The sequence below is a fragment of the Coregonus lavaretus genome (genome assembly GCF_964263955.1).
Source record: "Coregonus lavaretus genome assembly, chromosome: 13".
Lineage (NCBI taxonomy): Eukaryota > Metazoa > Chordata > Actinopteri > Salmoniformes > Salmonidae > Coregonus > Coregonus lavaretus.
The window spans coordinates 10,612,076-10,626,274 of NC_140000.1; the positions used below are offsets into that span (position 1 = coordinate 10,612,076).

Here is a 14,199-nt window from a genome sequence, read left to right on the forward strand (position 1 = left end):
CACTCAAGGGAGCACCATATATATATATATATATATATATATGTATATGTTCTATGCACATCCAAAAATGTAAATAGAGCTATCCAGCATAGCCTACATGTGTACCCGCCATCAACTGGTAAGCCAAACAACGAATGTTCTAAGTGTTCGATACCAAATATATTTCAAACGGACGAAGATACACAGAAGAGGAAACATCTTGTCACAATATTACTGAAAAATTATATTAAACAAAACCAGAAGACGGAGGAAGATCATGTTTGTTCCCTTGCCGGTGCCGTTCATGTTTCAGAGAACTGCCCCTGACCTCAACGCCTGGCGTCTCAAGTCCCCGTTGGCTCTACGTTCCGACTCCGGTAAGACATTTTCCGTTATTCTTGCCATGTCGGTGAGGCTCAGTCATGCATACACGCCCCATCTTAACGACTCCCATGTAGCGCGCTTTTCGGTGCCGATTATCCACTTGGAACTGGAATGTGCTCTGGGAACTTCTGTGTTGAAGGCTGGAATACACTCCTCTTCTCTCCTGGTTTAAATGTGTAAATAAACAGACACATAAGTCCATAGTTTAAAATTAGACTGGAAATAATTGCGCGCAGACGTCCTTTTCTCCGTTAACTTGAAAGAACACGTGTGCGTAATGCGCGACGGTTCCATCTTGTGTTTATTTACGTTCCTTTTCCCCCGGTGATGTATCCCTCTTCCCAGTGTGTTTTCTGTCCCCTCTCTCCATCCTTTCCCTCTCCTCGGCGCGGTACGCCTGTGCCTCAGCCTCCTTCTCTCCCGAACTACCCTCTCGGCAGGCAGGGAATATTCATGCAAACTTATCGATCCTGCGGAGATCGATTCCTGGGCCGGTGGAAACAGGGAGAGGGGAGTGAGAGGCAAAAATACGGTGAAAGGAGAAGGACCGTGAACGAGGAGACGGAAGAATGCTGTCTTTATTTCGTTTTATTTCACTCATTTTCGACAGGCTGTGTGTTTATCTGTGTTGTGATTTAGACATTTGACTGGCATTCGTCGAATAGCCCTCCTCTGTCTCAATTCCATACAATGGTTATGTGTGTATGGATAACGCCTTTATTTCAGTAGCCTAAACATGACAGACATTGATTTCTCAGGATCACGTTTGTCTGTCCCGATGCTTGTCTACGTGCGGTGTCAGCGTGGCTGGTCGCTAAACCCGGCAGGGGAAGGCGGGACCATTGAGGCTGGGCTGGGGAAGGGGAGGGCGGCTGGGGCGCCGTCTGCGTTTCATCTGCGCTGAAGCGGAATAAAAGGACGCATGGTGGGAGCAGCCAGCCCGGCTTCCGTGTGTCACTGCCGGTGTGTCACTGTGGCTTCCTCTAGCTCTGGAATTAGGCAGCCGCCCAGACGTGAAACAACAGCGGTATACAGCTTTTCTCTTCTCCTCAGTAGGGAGGGGAAGTATGCGTAATGTCCCTGATCTCGGTGTGTATGTGTGTGTGTAGGCAATAGGGAGGGGGTTGGTGGAAAATACCATATGACTGCACTGTGCGTTTATGTTTCACCTCCCCGCTGTATTAAAACTATTCAGAATGCATACACATAATGCCTGTCACGGTTTAATGGTGCATAAATACAGCTTGGTGTGCACCTTGGACGGTGGCTGCTTTCTTAAAGAGACAGGCACCCATTTATCTGTATAAGACTATATTTTTCTCTCTTTTTCCAATGTGTAATTTTCAGATCAGTTCAAATCCATTTGATTTTAGAAAGGCGAGTTTCTCTCCACCTTCATTTACTATCTGTCACTAGAAGAGTGTTTATACACCATGATGTAGAGATGAGGGGATGTGAGAGAGAGGGCAGAGGGCAGAGGGGAGCGTAGAGGGATGAGAGCGACCTGTTACCTAGGTGTATCTCTAGAGATAGCACACAGAGGAGAGGGTGGGGGAGGAGAGGAAAGGAAGGACAGAGAAGCGAGATAGGGAGCGGGTACTGGGAGGAGGAGTTTTCGAGCTCCACACATTGAAAAATGGCGAATCTTAGAGTGAGATAAAACATTTTGAGAAAGTGGGAGAGAGAAGCCGTTGAAAGTAAAAGCAGATGACAGAGTGAAAAATGAGGCTGGAGAGGAAAACCCAGTTTGAGACGGAGAGGTGAGGGTAAACTGTACCAGAGCCATTATGGTAAAAAAAAAAAAAAAAAAAAAAAAAAAAAAAATGGTAGTACTCATGTGTTGTGTACAGTTTGTTGGCCTATAGGAGTCAATGTGACAATAGTGATGGATGATATGTTGCTAATTCTGCGCTCTCCCTCATATTTAGTTTATTCTCTATCGTATACAATTCAACATAACCTATTGCCACACACACACGCCTGTACTTTTCATGTTCTTCCCACACTACATAGGCCCCATCTCAGAGCCTCTGGGGCTTACCTACCAACACAACAAGTCACGTAGCACACTAACCATCATGTAACATATTACTCATGTATTGGACTGTTTTCCAGCTGGGTAGCCATTCATTCCCAGTGATAGTGGTTTTGTTCTATATTTAATGGCATTGTGTCTGGGACAGGAGTGTATAGTGGGAAAGGGGATACTTAGTCAGTTGTACAACTGAATGCATTCAACTGAAATGTGTCATTTAACCCAACCCCTGTGAATCAGAGCAGTGCAGGGGGCTGCCTTAATTAACATCATCGGCACCCAGGGAGCTGTTGTTGGGGATTAATTGCCTCGGGAATTCGAACCAGCGACATTTCACTTACTGGTCCAACGCTCTTAACCGCCTTGCTACCTGCCACCCCTGTGTAGCGTAGTACAGAGTAAAGTGGTTTGTTAGGCCATCACCATTAACCGCTGCATTACATTTTAATGTGACCTGCACAAGGACTGGCAGGTTTGCTCTAGTAGGAATGGGCTTGATATGATGGAACAGGACTGAAACTGTAGCCTTACTTTAGTTTCCTTTACACACACACACACGCACACACACTTAATTCCACTATTTTAGCTTCATACGCTTTGTGGCTGTAGAGCCATTAAGCCACGGGGACACTGATACTGCTGTAGTCAATATCTACTGTCTATGCTATGGTGTGTATGCATTTCTGTTTCATATGATGTATGTCAATAAACAAGCTATAGTTTTACATTTACATTTTACATTTTAGTCATTTAGCAGACGCTCTTATCCAGAAATGATTTGATTGTGCATGTAGACCGGTGCATATGCTTACATGTGTTTTTGTGTGTCTGTGTCCGAACCTGCACGTGTGTGTGTATAGATCGGAGCGTGGTGGGGAGTGTGTGAGCCCCAGTGTTAACATGATTGCGAATGACAAAATGTCAACCTGGGTTTGTTAGGAACATAATGGGGAATCAATAGACACAAGAAAGATGTCAATACTACATGCTATATAGCATTAAGGCTACTGCCCCCCCCCCCCCCCCTCTCTCTCTCTACTGCTTCCTTCCACAGTATAGTTCTCTCACTCTCTCTCCCTATCTTTTCTTCCCTCCCTCCCTCCATCTCTTCCTCTATCTGTCTGTGTGTGTGTGTATCTGTGTGTGTGTGTGTACGTGTGTGTTCCGTTATTAGATTGCAGTATGATGGGCCCACAGTCAGTCGTCAGTAATGCAGTGCTCTAGTCTGGTCTGGTGGCAGAATGCTGCTAGTCATAATGAAAACAGACATGTGGATGTTACAGAGCTCTCTATTATGGCATCACACAGATGCTCTTGACATGGATAACCTCCCTCACTGTCCTCAGTAGAGGATGTCTGAGTCAAGAGCTCTGTTCACGTGAAGAAAATGTGCAGTACACCATACACAGGGAATGCAGTGTGTGTGCTTGTAGACTGAGACTAATATAGTACCAATGCTGATGAAGTCCCCCATTAGCAGCAGTGAGTGGTATTGAGTTTCTCCCGCACACACACACACACACACACACACACACCCACACCCACACCCATATGCATGCCACCCCACACACACACAGCGAGGTATTCTATGTATGGTGGGTCAGTGAGTGTGTCCAGTGAAATACATCCCAGCATTAGTTCTAATCAGAGACAGGGTGAGCAGGCCACTTAATCAGACATATCCCCCTGGGACCAGGGGAGAGAAGGGGGAGGCAGGGTGGAGAGAGGGGGGGTCCAGGCTCTTAATCAACACATCACCAGGAATACCCTCATACATGCTGCTTTTACACCTCTCTCTCTCTCTCTCAGATTGAGGGTTGAGTGTGTGTGTTTCTGTGTGTTTGTGTGCGTGTGTGCGTTATGTGTGTGGTCGCGCGTCGTGTGTGTGTTGGTCAACCTCTGATAAGTGTGTGAGGTGAAGGAGAGGCATACACCACATGAGTCCAATTACACAAATCAGAGAAGTCCAGAAACTATTGGAAATCAATTTTCAGCGTGTTGACTTGATTGTATGTGGAACACACAGATTTGTTGACTGTTGCCTCTTTAAAAGAAGTAGAAAAAGGAAGAAAGTCATACTAGAGCTGGCCTGTCCCTTATTCTCCCAAATAAATATTTACCCTGAATGAGATTTAGCCGGTTAGATGGATAAATGCAATCATTTTTAATTTTTAAAAATCAATAAGGCCCACCGAGATGACTGAACAAAGATATTGCTGTTTTTCCACTCCGCTGTCTGTTTTGTTGTTGATTGCTGGTGGTTTTCTCTCCTGCCACTGGCCCGTGTGCCGGTGCATTTAGATAATAAAAATACCAATAAAGTCCGGAGTTTTGATTGGGTCCCACCCCCCAGCCCGGCACGGTCTAAATCAGGGGTCCTCCTCTCCATTTCATTTAGCTGATAAGATTTATGATTATGAAGAGGTCCTATTAACCTCTGCGGTTCGTCTGCTGTCCTTCAGTCTATCTGCCTGTGTGTGTGTGTGTGTTGGGGGATACTGCTATGTAAGAATGTGTGAGGTGTTGTGGGAAAATTACATTGCTGTATCAGAGAGAGAGATGTTCATCAACCATCACCAGCCAATGTTGGGCCTTCTCTCACACGCATACACACACGCACACACACAAACCTACATCCACACCCACACTGAATATACCAATCGTTTACAAAAAGGGAAAATTCTCCTATTTTTTTCTCTCAACATTTCCTTCTCTCCTTTATCCCCTCTGTCCTTCCTCTCCTCTGTCCTTCTCCCGGCGGGAGTGCGCTGTCCTTTAATTAATCTGTTGTACGCTTCCCTCCTTTCTTTCGTTCTCTCTCTTTTTCCCCTCTCAAACTGTTGTAAGCCTTCCTTCTTCCCCCTCTCATGTCCTCCTAATAGAACATTATCTCCTACATGCTTTCTCTATTGTCCTCATTTTCCTCTACCTATATTTCTGTCTTTCTCTCTCTCAGTTATGGGGAGAGTTGTGGTATTCAGCCTATAGTAGATTCAAAACAGGTTTTTGGACTGGCCACACTTACATTCACCAGTTGGTTGCCAAGATTAGGAAGGAAAAAATGGGTGAGACCCCTCCTTTTTCTGTACAAGGGGTGCACCCCTTGGTCCCTTTGTCTGTTTGTGAAGTGGGGCTGAGTCGCCGTGCATGGCACCATCTTTTTCACCCTTCTCAATGTCTGTCTCTCATCTCGATCTCTCTCTCTCTCTCTCTCATCTCGATCGATATCTCTCTCTCTCTCTCTCTCTCTCTCTCTCTCTCTCTCTCTCTCTCTCTCTCTCTCTCTCTCTCTCTCCCTCTCTCTCTCATCCCCCCTCACTCTTCTGTGGTGTGGGGAGCGACAGCCTGGTTGCCAAAGTGACTGCAGGACACATTAAGGCCTATAAAAGTACGGGCAGCGGTCGCACTCTTAACCGTGAGTCAGAGGTAGTGTATAAAAGTGTGTTTAAATGGTTCTGTGATTACACAGGGACAGCCAGCGAGAGAGGTAAATAGCCAGGAAAGAGAGAGAGAGCGAGAGAGAGAGGGGGGGGGGCTCCATCTTTTCTCTAATAAGAGTGGAAGAAAGAAATAATAAAAGAAACGGAACAGATTTGAACACAAAAATGGACTAAACAAAAATATCCCTTTCCACCACACCCCACAGGCCCCTCCCCTCTCTTTCACCCCTAGTTCCTAATTGGCCACATGCTGCCTTGAGTGACAGGTGTAATCATCAGTCAAATTATGATGGAGGGAGAGAGGGGTGGAGGCCGGGGGAGGAAGGAGGGAGAAGTGGAGGGAGAGGAGAGGAGATTGAATGGAAGGTTCTTTGATCAGACGAAAGGAGGAACGGAGGAGAGGAGCAGAGGAAAAGAGGGGGAGACCAGAGGAACAGATGGAGTTACATGGAGACCTGCTGTCTACACCTGTTGCTCCCTTAGACTGCCACACTAGCACATTCTACACAATAGTATGACACTTCATTAACCAGAAACTAGCACTACGATTCAATAGAGACTACAGCCATTATACACTAACAGCAAACACAGAGTTGTACCACCACTACTCAAACACGGCGCTGTACAATGTCACCATAGAAATCCACAATAGGAACCTGTAGTACATATCAAGCTTTGGCGTGGCGATACAGTATACCCAAACTCTTTGATTTCCATCAACCAAGTTAAATTAAAGCTGTCAGAGTATTTCAGTAGTCTTAGTGAGCCCCAACCTGAGCTCATCCTAATGAGGTTTACAGTAATTAGGAGTTGTAGTGAGAGAGGACTTTGATCCCTGCTCTGTGCAGTGGTATTAGCGGTACTCATTAGCAGCTTATGAGCTAGTGTGGCCATGCTCTCTCTCTCTCTCTCTCTCTCTCTCTCTCTCTCTCTCTCTCTCTCTCTCTCTCTCTCTCTCTCTCTCTCTCTCTCTCTCTCTCTCTCTCTCTCTCTCTCTCTCTCTCTCTCGCTCTCTTGCTCTCTCTGTCCTCTCTCTCTAGTCAGATCCTATTAGGCAGCTGAACATACACGCTGAATTGGGAACAGGGAGATTAGGAAACTACACACACACATAATATTTTTTCTTCTGAGAAAATATTCCTCTAACTCTAACATTATCGCTGTAAATACCCCTCTCTCTCTCTTTCTTTAATTCTCTCTACATAACACTTCCTCTTCCCCTCTCTTCCTCCGTTTCTCCCTGTCTTCTCCTCTCTCTCTCCCACGATGGAGTGATTATTGAGAAGATGTTGCAGTGTTCAGCGCTCGTTGATGAAGTCTGCCTTTGTCTGTCTGTATTGCCCTGTCGCAACCAGGACACTGCTTATAGCAAAATCAATACACAGAGTAGGAGAGAGAGAGCGAGAGAGAGCGAGAGAGAGAGACAGATAGAAAGTGAACGATTGATGGAGAGAGAACCCCCCTCACCTCCCATTATCCCACACATTGTTAGTATCAGTAGTCTACCATCAATTAGTACATCGAATAGAAAATCACTGTCAGTAGCACTGTTTTTATGGTCAATGTAATGTTAGCCTCTTGTGTCTAGATCAGTGTGTGTGTTACATACAGTTGAATTCATTAAAACTAGTTTTTCAACCACTCCACAAATTTCTTGTTAACAAACTATAGTTTTGGCAAGTCGTTTAGGACATCTACTTTGTGCATTACACAATACATTTTTCCAACAATTGTTTACAGACAGATTATTTCACTTATCATTCACTGTATCACAATTCCAGTTGGTCAGAAGTTTACATACACTAAGTTGACTGTAACTTTAAACAGCTTGGAAAATTCCAGAAAATGATGTCATGGCTTTAGAAGCTTCTGATAGGCTAATTGACATAATTTGAGTCAATTGGAGGTGTACCTGTGGATATATTTCAAGGCCTACCTTCAAACCCAGTGCCTCTTTGCTTGACATCATGGGAAAATCAAAAGAAATCAGCCAAGACCTCAGAAAGAAAATTGTAGACCTCCACAAGTCTGGTTCATCCTTGGGAGCAATTTCCAAATGCCTGAAGGTACCACGTTCATCTGTACACACAATAGTACGTAAGTATAAACACCATGGGACCACGCAGCCGTCATACCGTTCAGGAAGGAGACACATTCTGTCTCCTAGAGATTAACGTACTTTGGTGCGAAAAGTGCAAATCCATCCCAGAACAACAGCAAAGGACCTTGTGAAGATGCTTGAGGAAACAGGTACAAAAGTATCTATATCCACAGTAAAACAAGTCCTATATCGACATAACATGTAAGGCCGCTCAGCAAGGAAGAAGCCAATGCTCCACAACCGGCATAAAAAAGCCAGACTACTGTTTGCAACTGCACATGGGGACAAAGATCGTACTTTTTGGAGAAATGTCCTCTGGTCTGATGAAACAAAAATAGAACTGTTTGGCTATAATGACCACCGTTATGTTTGGAGGAAAAGGGGGTTGCTTGCAAGCCGAAGAACACCATCCCAACTGTGAAGCACAGGGGGTGGCAGCATCATTGTCACGGTTTCGGCCGAGGCTGCTCCTCCTCCTGGTTCGGGCAGGCTTCGGCGTTCGCCGTCCCCGGAGTACTAGCTGCCACCGCTCTATGTTTCTGTGTTTGATTGCTTTTGTCTGTCTGTCACACCTGTGTCTGTTTGGGAGTTGATTACGTGTCTTATAAGTTCCGTGTTGTGATCTAGGGTAGTTGTGTGTTGTTATTCTGTTGCCACTGTGTCTATGATACGTGTTTGTTTTCCGTGTCATTTTTTCATGTTTAGTGTTTTACGCGTGTGCATAATTCTCCCTCGCCACTTCGTGTTTTCGAGGTCGGGGTTTTGTTCTCGTGTTATTGAGACTATTAAAAGTCTTGTTGGACTAAACCTCTGTTTCCTGCGCTTGACTCCTCCACCACATCCACGACGGAATAGTGACAGAACAACACACCATCATGGAGTCAGCAGGAACAGCGGCGGCACCCGAATCCCTGCTGGACCGGATCAACTTCCAGGACGCCATGATCCGGCAACTCGGGACCGCCATGGACGAGGTGCCCAACACTCTGCGCAGATTGGTGAACCCTGAGGTGGCCAAGGACCCTTACAACATCGCATCACCAACGGCCAGTCCTCCTCTCTCAGCACCGGAACCCAGTGGCATTCGGCTCTCACTCCCGAGGGCATATGACGGTTCTGCAGCCGGGTGTCAGGGATTCCTCCTGCAGGTAGAACTTTACCTTGCCACCATACACCCGGCGCCCTCGGGATACGAGAGCGTCTCCGCCCTCATCTCCTGTCTCTCCGGCAAGGCGTTGGAGTGGGCCAACGCCGAATGGAGGGGAATAGACGCCGCAACCATCACCTACGCGGAGTTCTCCCGCCGCTTCAGGGCTGTCTTCGATCATCCCCCTGAGGGGAAAGCGGCGGGAGAGCGTCTATTCCACCTCCGACAGGGGAAGAGGAGCGCACAGGAGTTCGCACTGGAGTTCCGGACACTAGCGGCGGATGCGGGGTGGAATGAGAGGGCCCTCATCGACCAGTACCGGTGTAGTCTACGAGAGGACGTTCGTCGGGAGCTGGCCTGCAGGGACACCAACCTGTCGTTTGACCAGTTGGTGGACATTTCCATCCGTCTGGATACCCTGCTGGCTACCCGCGGACGTCCCGAGTGGGGGTCGTCCAGTCCACCCTCCAGCACCCCCGAGCCGATTCCCATGGAGCTGGGGGGTGCTGGCGCTAGAGAGAGGAGGAGAGGGAACCCGAGGGGGGCCATCCCCTGCACCACCTGCGGTCGTGGAGGACACACTGCGGCCAGGTGCTGGGGAGGGTCTCCTGGGAGAGGTGACAACAGGCCACGCACTGGGGAGTCATTTCAGGTGAGTAGGCGCCCCACTCACCCAGAGCTCTCTGTTGGTCACATGAGTATTCCTGTGAGGTTTCCACAGGTGGCACCTCATTCCCAGCATAAGGCGCTAGTAGATTCAGGCGCAGCTGGGAACTTTATTGATCGGGCATTTTGTAGTAGGTTAGGGATTCCCCTTCGGCCGGTAGACGATCCATTTCCTGTCCACGCATTAGACAGCCGGCCGTTGGGGTCGGGCCTGATCAGGGAGGTCACAGCACCACTGACGATGACGACGCAGGGGGGTCATGAGGAGATCATTCAGTTTTATCTGATTGACTCTCCTGCGTACCCCGTGGTGTTGGGCCTTCCCTGGTTAAGCACCCATGATCCTACCATAGCGTGGCAACAGAGGGCTCTTATGGAGTGGTCTGCTCAGTGTGTAGGGAGATGTCTAGGTGTTTCCGTAGGGGTGACCTCGGTAGAGAGTCCGAACCAAGTGCCCGCACTGCGCATTCCCCCCGAGTATGAGGATTTAGCACTCGTGTTTAGCAAATCGAGGGCAACACGGCTACCTCCTCATAGACAGGGGGACTGTGCGATAAATCTCCAAACAGGAGCGGCTCTTCCACGGAGTCATGTGTATCCCCTGTCTCAAGAGGAGACAGCGGCTATGGAGACATACATAGCCGAGTCCTTGGCACAGGGATACATACGGTCCTCTACTTCCCCAGTCTCCTCGAGTTTCTTCTTTGTGAAGAAGAAGGACGGGGGATTGCGCCCGTGTATTGATTATCGTAGTCTCAATCAGATCACAGTTAAATACAGCTACCCACTTCCACTGATTGCGACGATGACGGAATCATTACGCGGAGCGCGGTTCTTCACAAAGTTGGATCTCAGGAGCGCGTACAATCTGGTGCGCATTAGGGAGGGGGATGAATGGAAGACAGCATTTAGCACCACTTCGGGTCATTACGAGTATCTCGTCATGCCATACGGGTTAATGAATGCTCCGTCAGTCTTCCAATCCTTTGTTGACGAGATTTTCCGGGACATGCATGGGCAGGGGGTAGTAGTTTACATCGACGACATCCTAGTGTACTCTGCTACTCGAGCCGAGCATGTAGCCCAGGTGCGCCGAGTGTTGAGAAGACTGTTGGAGCATGACTTGTATGTCAAGGCAGAGAAATGCCTGTTCTTCCAGGAGTCCGTCTCCATTTGGGTTATCGGTTGTCCGCGTCTGGTGTGGAGATAGAGGTAGACCGGGTATCGGCCGTGCGTAATTGGCAAACTCCAACCACTGTAAAAGAGGTGCAGTAGTTCTTGGGTTTTGCTAATTACTACCGGAGGTTTATTCGGGGTTTTGGACAGGTTGCAGCTCCCATTACGTCCCTGCTAAAGGGGGGTCCGGTTCGTTTGCGGTGGTCGGCTGAAGCGGACAGGGCATTTGTCAAACGTAAGAACCTGTTCACCTCGGCTCCGGTGCTGGCGCATCCGGATCCCTCTTTACCATTCCAGGTTGAGGTAGACGCGTCCGAGACCGGTATTGGGGCAGTCCTGTCACAACGGTCCGGCGCGCCACCTAAACTCCGCCCCTGTGCTTTCTACTCAAAGAAGCTCAGCTCGGCGGAGCGCAACTATGATGTTGGGGACAGGGAGCTGTTAGCCGTAGTCCAAGCCCTAAAGGTGTGGAGGCATTGGCTTGAGGGGGCTCAACACCCTTTCCTCATTCTGACTGATCACCGTAACCTGGAGTACATCCGGGCAGCTAGGAGATTGAACCCTCGTCAGGCTAGGTGGAATATGTTCCTAACCCGGTTTGTTTTTAAGATCACATACATCCCAGGGTCCCAGAATGGTAAGGCAGACGCCCTGTCCCGGCGGTATGACACGGAGGAGAGGTCCAACGAGCCTACTTCCATATTGCCGGAATCTTGTTTGGTGGCTCCGGTAGTATGGGAGGTCGATACGGAAATCGAGCGGGCACTGCGTACCGACCCTACTCCCCCCGAATGTCCTGTGGGGCGGACGTATGTTCCGCTCGAGATCCGTGATCGTCTTATTTATTGGGCTCATACATCACCCTCCTCTGGACATCCAGGTATTGGCCGGACCGTGCACTGTCTTAGCATGAAATACTGGTGGCCAACGTTAGCTAGGGATGTGAGGGTTTATGTCTCCTCCTGCTCGGTGTGTGCCCAGTGTAAGGCGCCTAGACATTTGCCCAGGGGTAAGCTACATCCCCTGCCCGTTCCACAACGACCATGGTCCCACCTATCGGTGGATTTCGTAACTGACCTACCCCCCTCCCAGGGGAATACCACCATATTGGTCGTTGTGGATCGGTTTTCCAAGGCCTGTCGTCTCCTTCCCATGCCGGGTCTCCCTACTGCCCTACAAACCGCTGAGGCCCTATTTACCCATGTGTTCCGGCACTATGGGGTCCCCGAGGATATTGTGTCTGACCGAGGTCCCCAGTTCACTTCCAGAGTTTGGGGAGCGTTCATGGAACGGTTGGGGGTCTCGGTAAGCCTTACCTCGGGGTACCACCCAGAGAGTAATGGGCAGGTGGAACGTGTCAACCAGGATGTGGGTAGGTTTTTGAGGTCCTATTGCCGGGACCGGCCGGAGGAGTGGTCGAGGTTCATCCCCTGGGCAGAGATGGCCCAGAACTCTCTCCGCCACTCCTCCACCAACTTAACACCTTTCCAGTGTGTTTTAGGTTATCAGCCGGTCCTGGCACCGTGGCACGAGAGCCAGATCGAGGCCCCTGCGGTGGACGAGTGGATTCGGCGCTCGGAAGAGACGTGGGACGCTGCCCATGTCCATCTGCAGTGTGCCATCCGTCAACAAAAGGCGAGCGCCGATCGCCACCGCAGTGAGGGACCGGTGTACGCACCGGGAGATCGAGTCTGGCTCTCGACTCGAAACCTGCCCCTCCGCCTGCCCTGCCGGAAGCTGGGTCGGCGGTTTGTGGGGCCCTTCAAAGTCCTGAGAAGATTGAACGAGGTGTGTTACAGGTTACAACTGCCAATTGAGTATAAAAATATTAACCCCTCGTTCCATGTGTCTCTTCTCAGGCTGGTGGTAGCTGGCCCACTCCAAGAAGATGAGATAGGAGAGACCCCTCCGCCCCCTTTGGACATCGAGGGGGTCCCGGCGTACAGGGTCCGGACCATCTTGGACTCGAGGCGCCGGAGGAGTGGTCTCCAGTATCTCGTGGAGTGGGAGGGGTACGGTCCGGAGGAACGGTGCTGGGTGCCCAGGAGGGACATACTCGATCCATCCCTCCTGACTGAGTTTCACCATGGGCATCCCACGCGCCCGGGTCCGCGTCCTCCTGGCCGTCCCCGAGGCCGGGGTCGGCGCGCGGCTGGAGCCGCGCGTCAAGGGGGGGGTACTGTCACGGTTTCGGCCGAGGCTGCTCCTCCTCCTGGTTCGGGCAGGCTTCGGCGTTCGCCGTCCCCGGAGTACTAGCTGCCACCGCTCTATGTTTCTGTGTTTGATTGCTTTTGTCTGTCTGTCACACCTGTGTCTGTTTGGGAGTTGATTACGTGTCTTATAAGTTCCGTGTTGTGATCTAGGGTAGTTGTGTGTTGTTATTCTGTTGCCACTGTGTCTATGATACGTGTTTGTTTTCCGTGTCATTTTTTCATGTTTAGTGTTTTACGCGTGTGCGTAATTCTCCCTCGCCACTTCGTGTTTTCGAGGTCGGGGTTTTGTTCTCGTGTTATTGAGACTATTAAAAGTCTTGTTGGACTAAACCTCTGTTTCCTGCGCTTGACTCCTCCACCACATCCACGACGGAATAGTGACAATCATGCTGTGGGAGTGCTTTGCTGCAGGAGGGACTGGTGCACTTCACAAAATAGATGGCATCATGAGGAAGGAAAATTATGTGGATATATTGAAGCAACATCTCAAGACATCAGTCAGGAAGTTAAAGCTTGGTGGCAAATGGGTCTTCCAAATGGACAATGACCCCAAGCATACTTCCAAAGTTGTGGCAAAATGGCTTAAAGACAACAAAGTCAATGTATTGGAGTGACCATCACAAAGCCCTGACCTCAATTCTATAGAAAATGTGTGGGCAGAACTGAAAAAGCGTGTGCGAGCAAGGAGGCCTACAAACCTGACTCAGTTACACCAGCTCTTTCAGGAGGAATGGGCCAAAATTAACCCAACTTATTGTGGGAAGCTTGTGGACGCCTACCCGAAACGTTTGACCCAAGTTAAACAATTTAAAGGCAATGCTACCAAATACTAATTGAGTGTATGTCAACTTCTGACCCACAGGGAATGTGATGAAAGAAATAAAAGCTGAAATAAATAATTCTCTCTACTATTATTCTGATATTTCACATTCTTAAAATAAAGTGGTGATCCTAACTGACCTAAGCCAAGGAATTTTTACTAGGATTAAATGTCAGGAATTGTGAAAAACTGAGTTTAAATGTATTTGGCTAAGGTGTATGGAAACTTCCGACTTCAA

The 14,199-nt window shown here is 48.9% G+C and overlaps 1 protein-coding gene across 1 annotated transcript in view; it reads left to right on the forward strand.

Moving 5' to 3' along the window:
• Nucleotides 1-256: 256 nt before the first annotated feature.
• The window catches only part of LOC311139764 (POU domain, class 2, transcription factor 2-like), a gene marked incomplete at both ends in the record, with an annotated part of 41,041 nt that continues 27,098 nt past the window's right edge, over nucleotides 257-14,199 (forward strand). Inside the window, one exon of the mRNA XM_084174708.1 lies at nucleotides 257-356. Coding sequence (XP_084030834.1) covers nucleotides 257-356 — 100 coding nt within the window. The remainder of the gene's footprint in view (nucleotides 357-14,199) is intronic.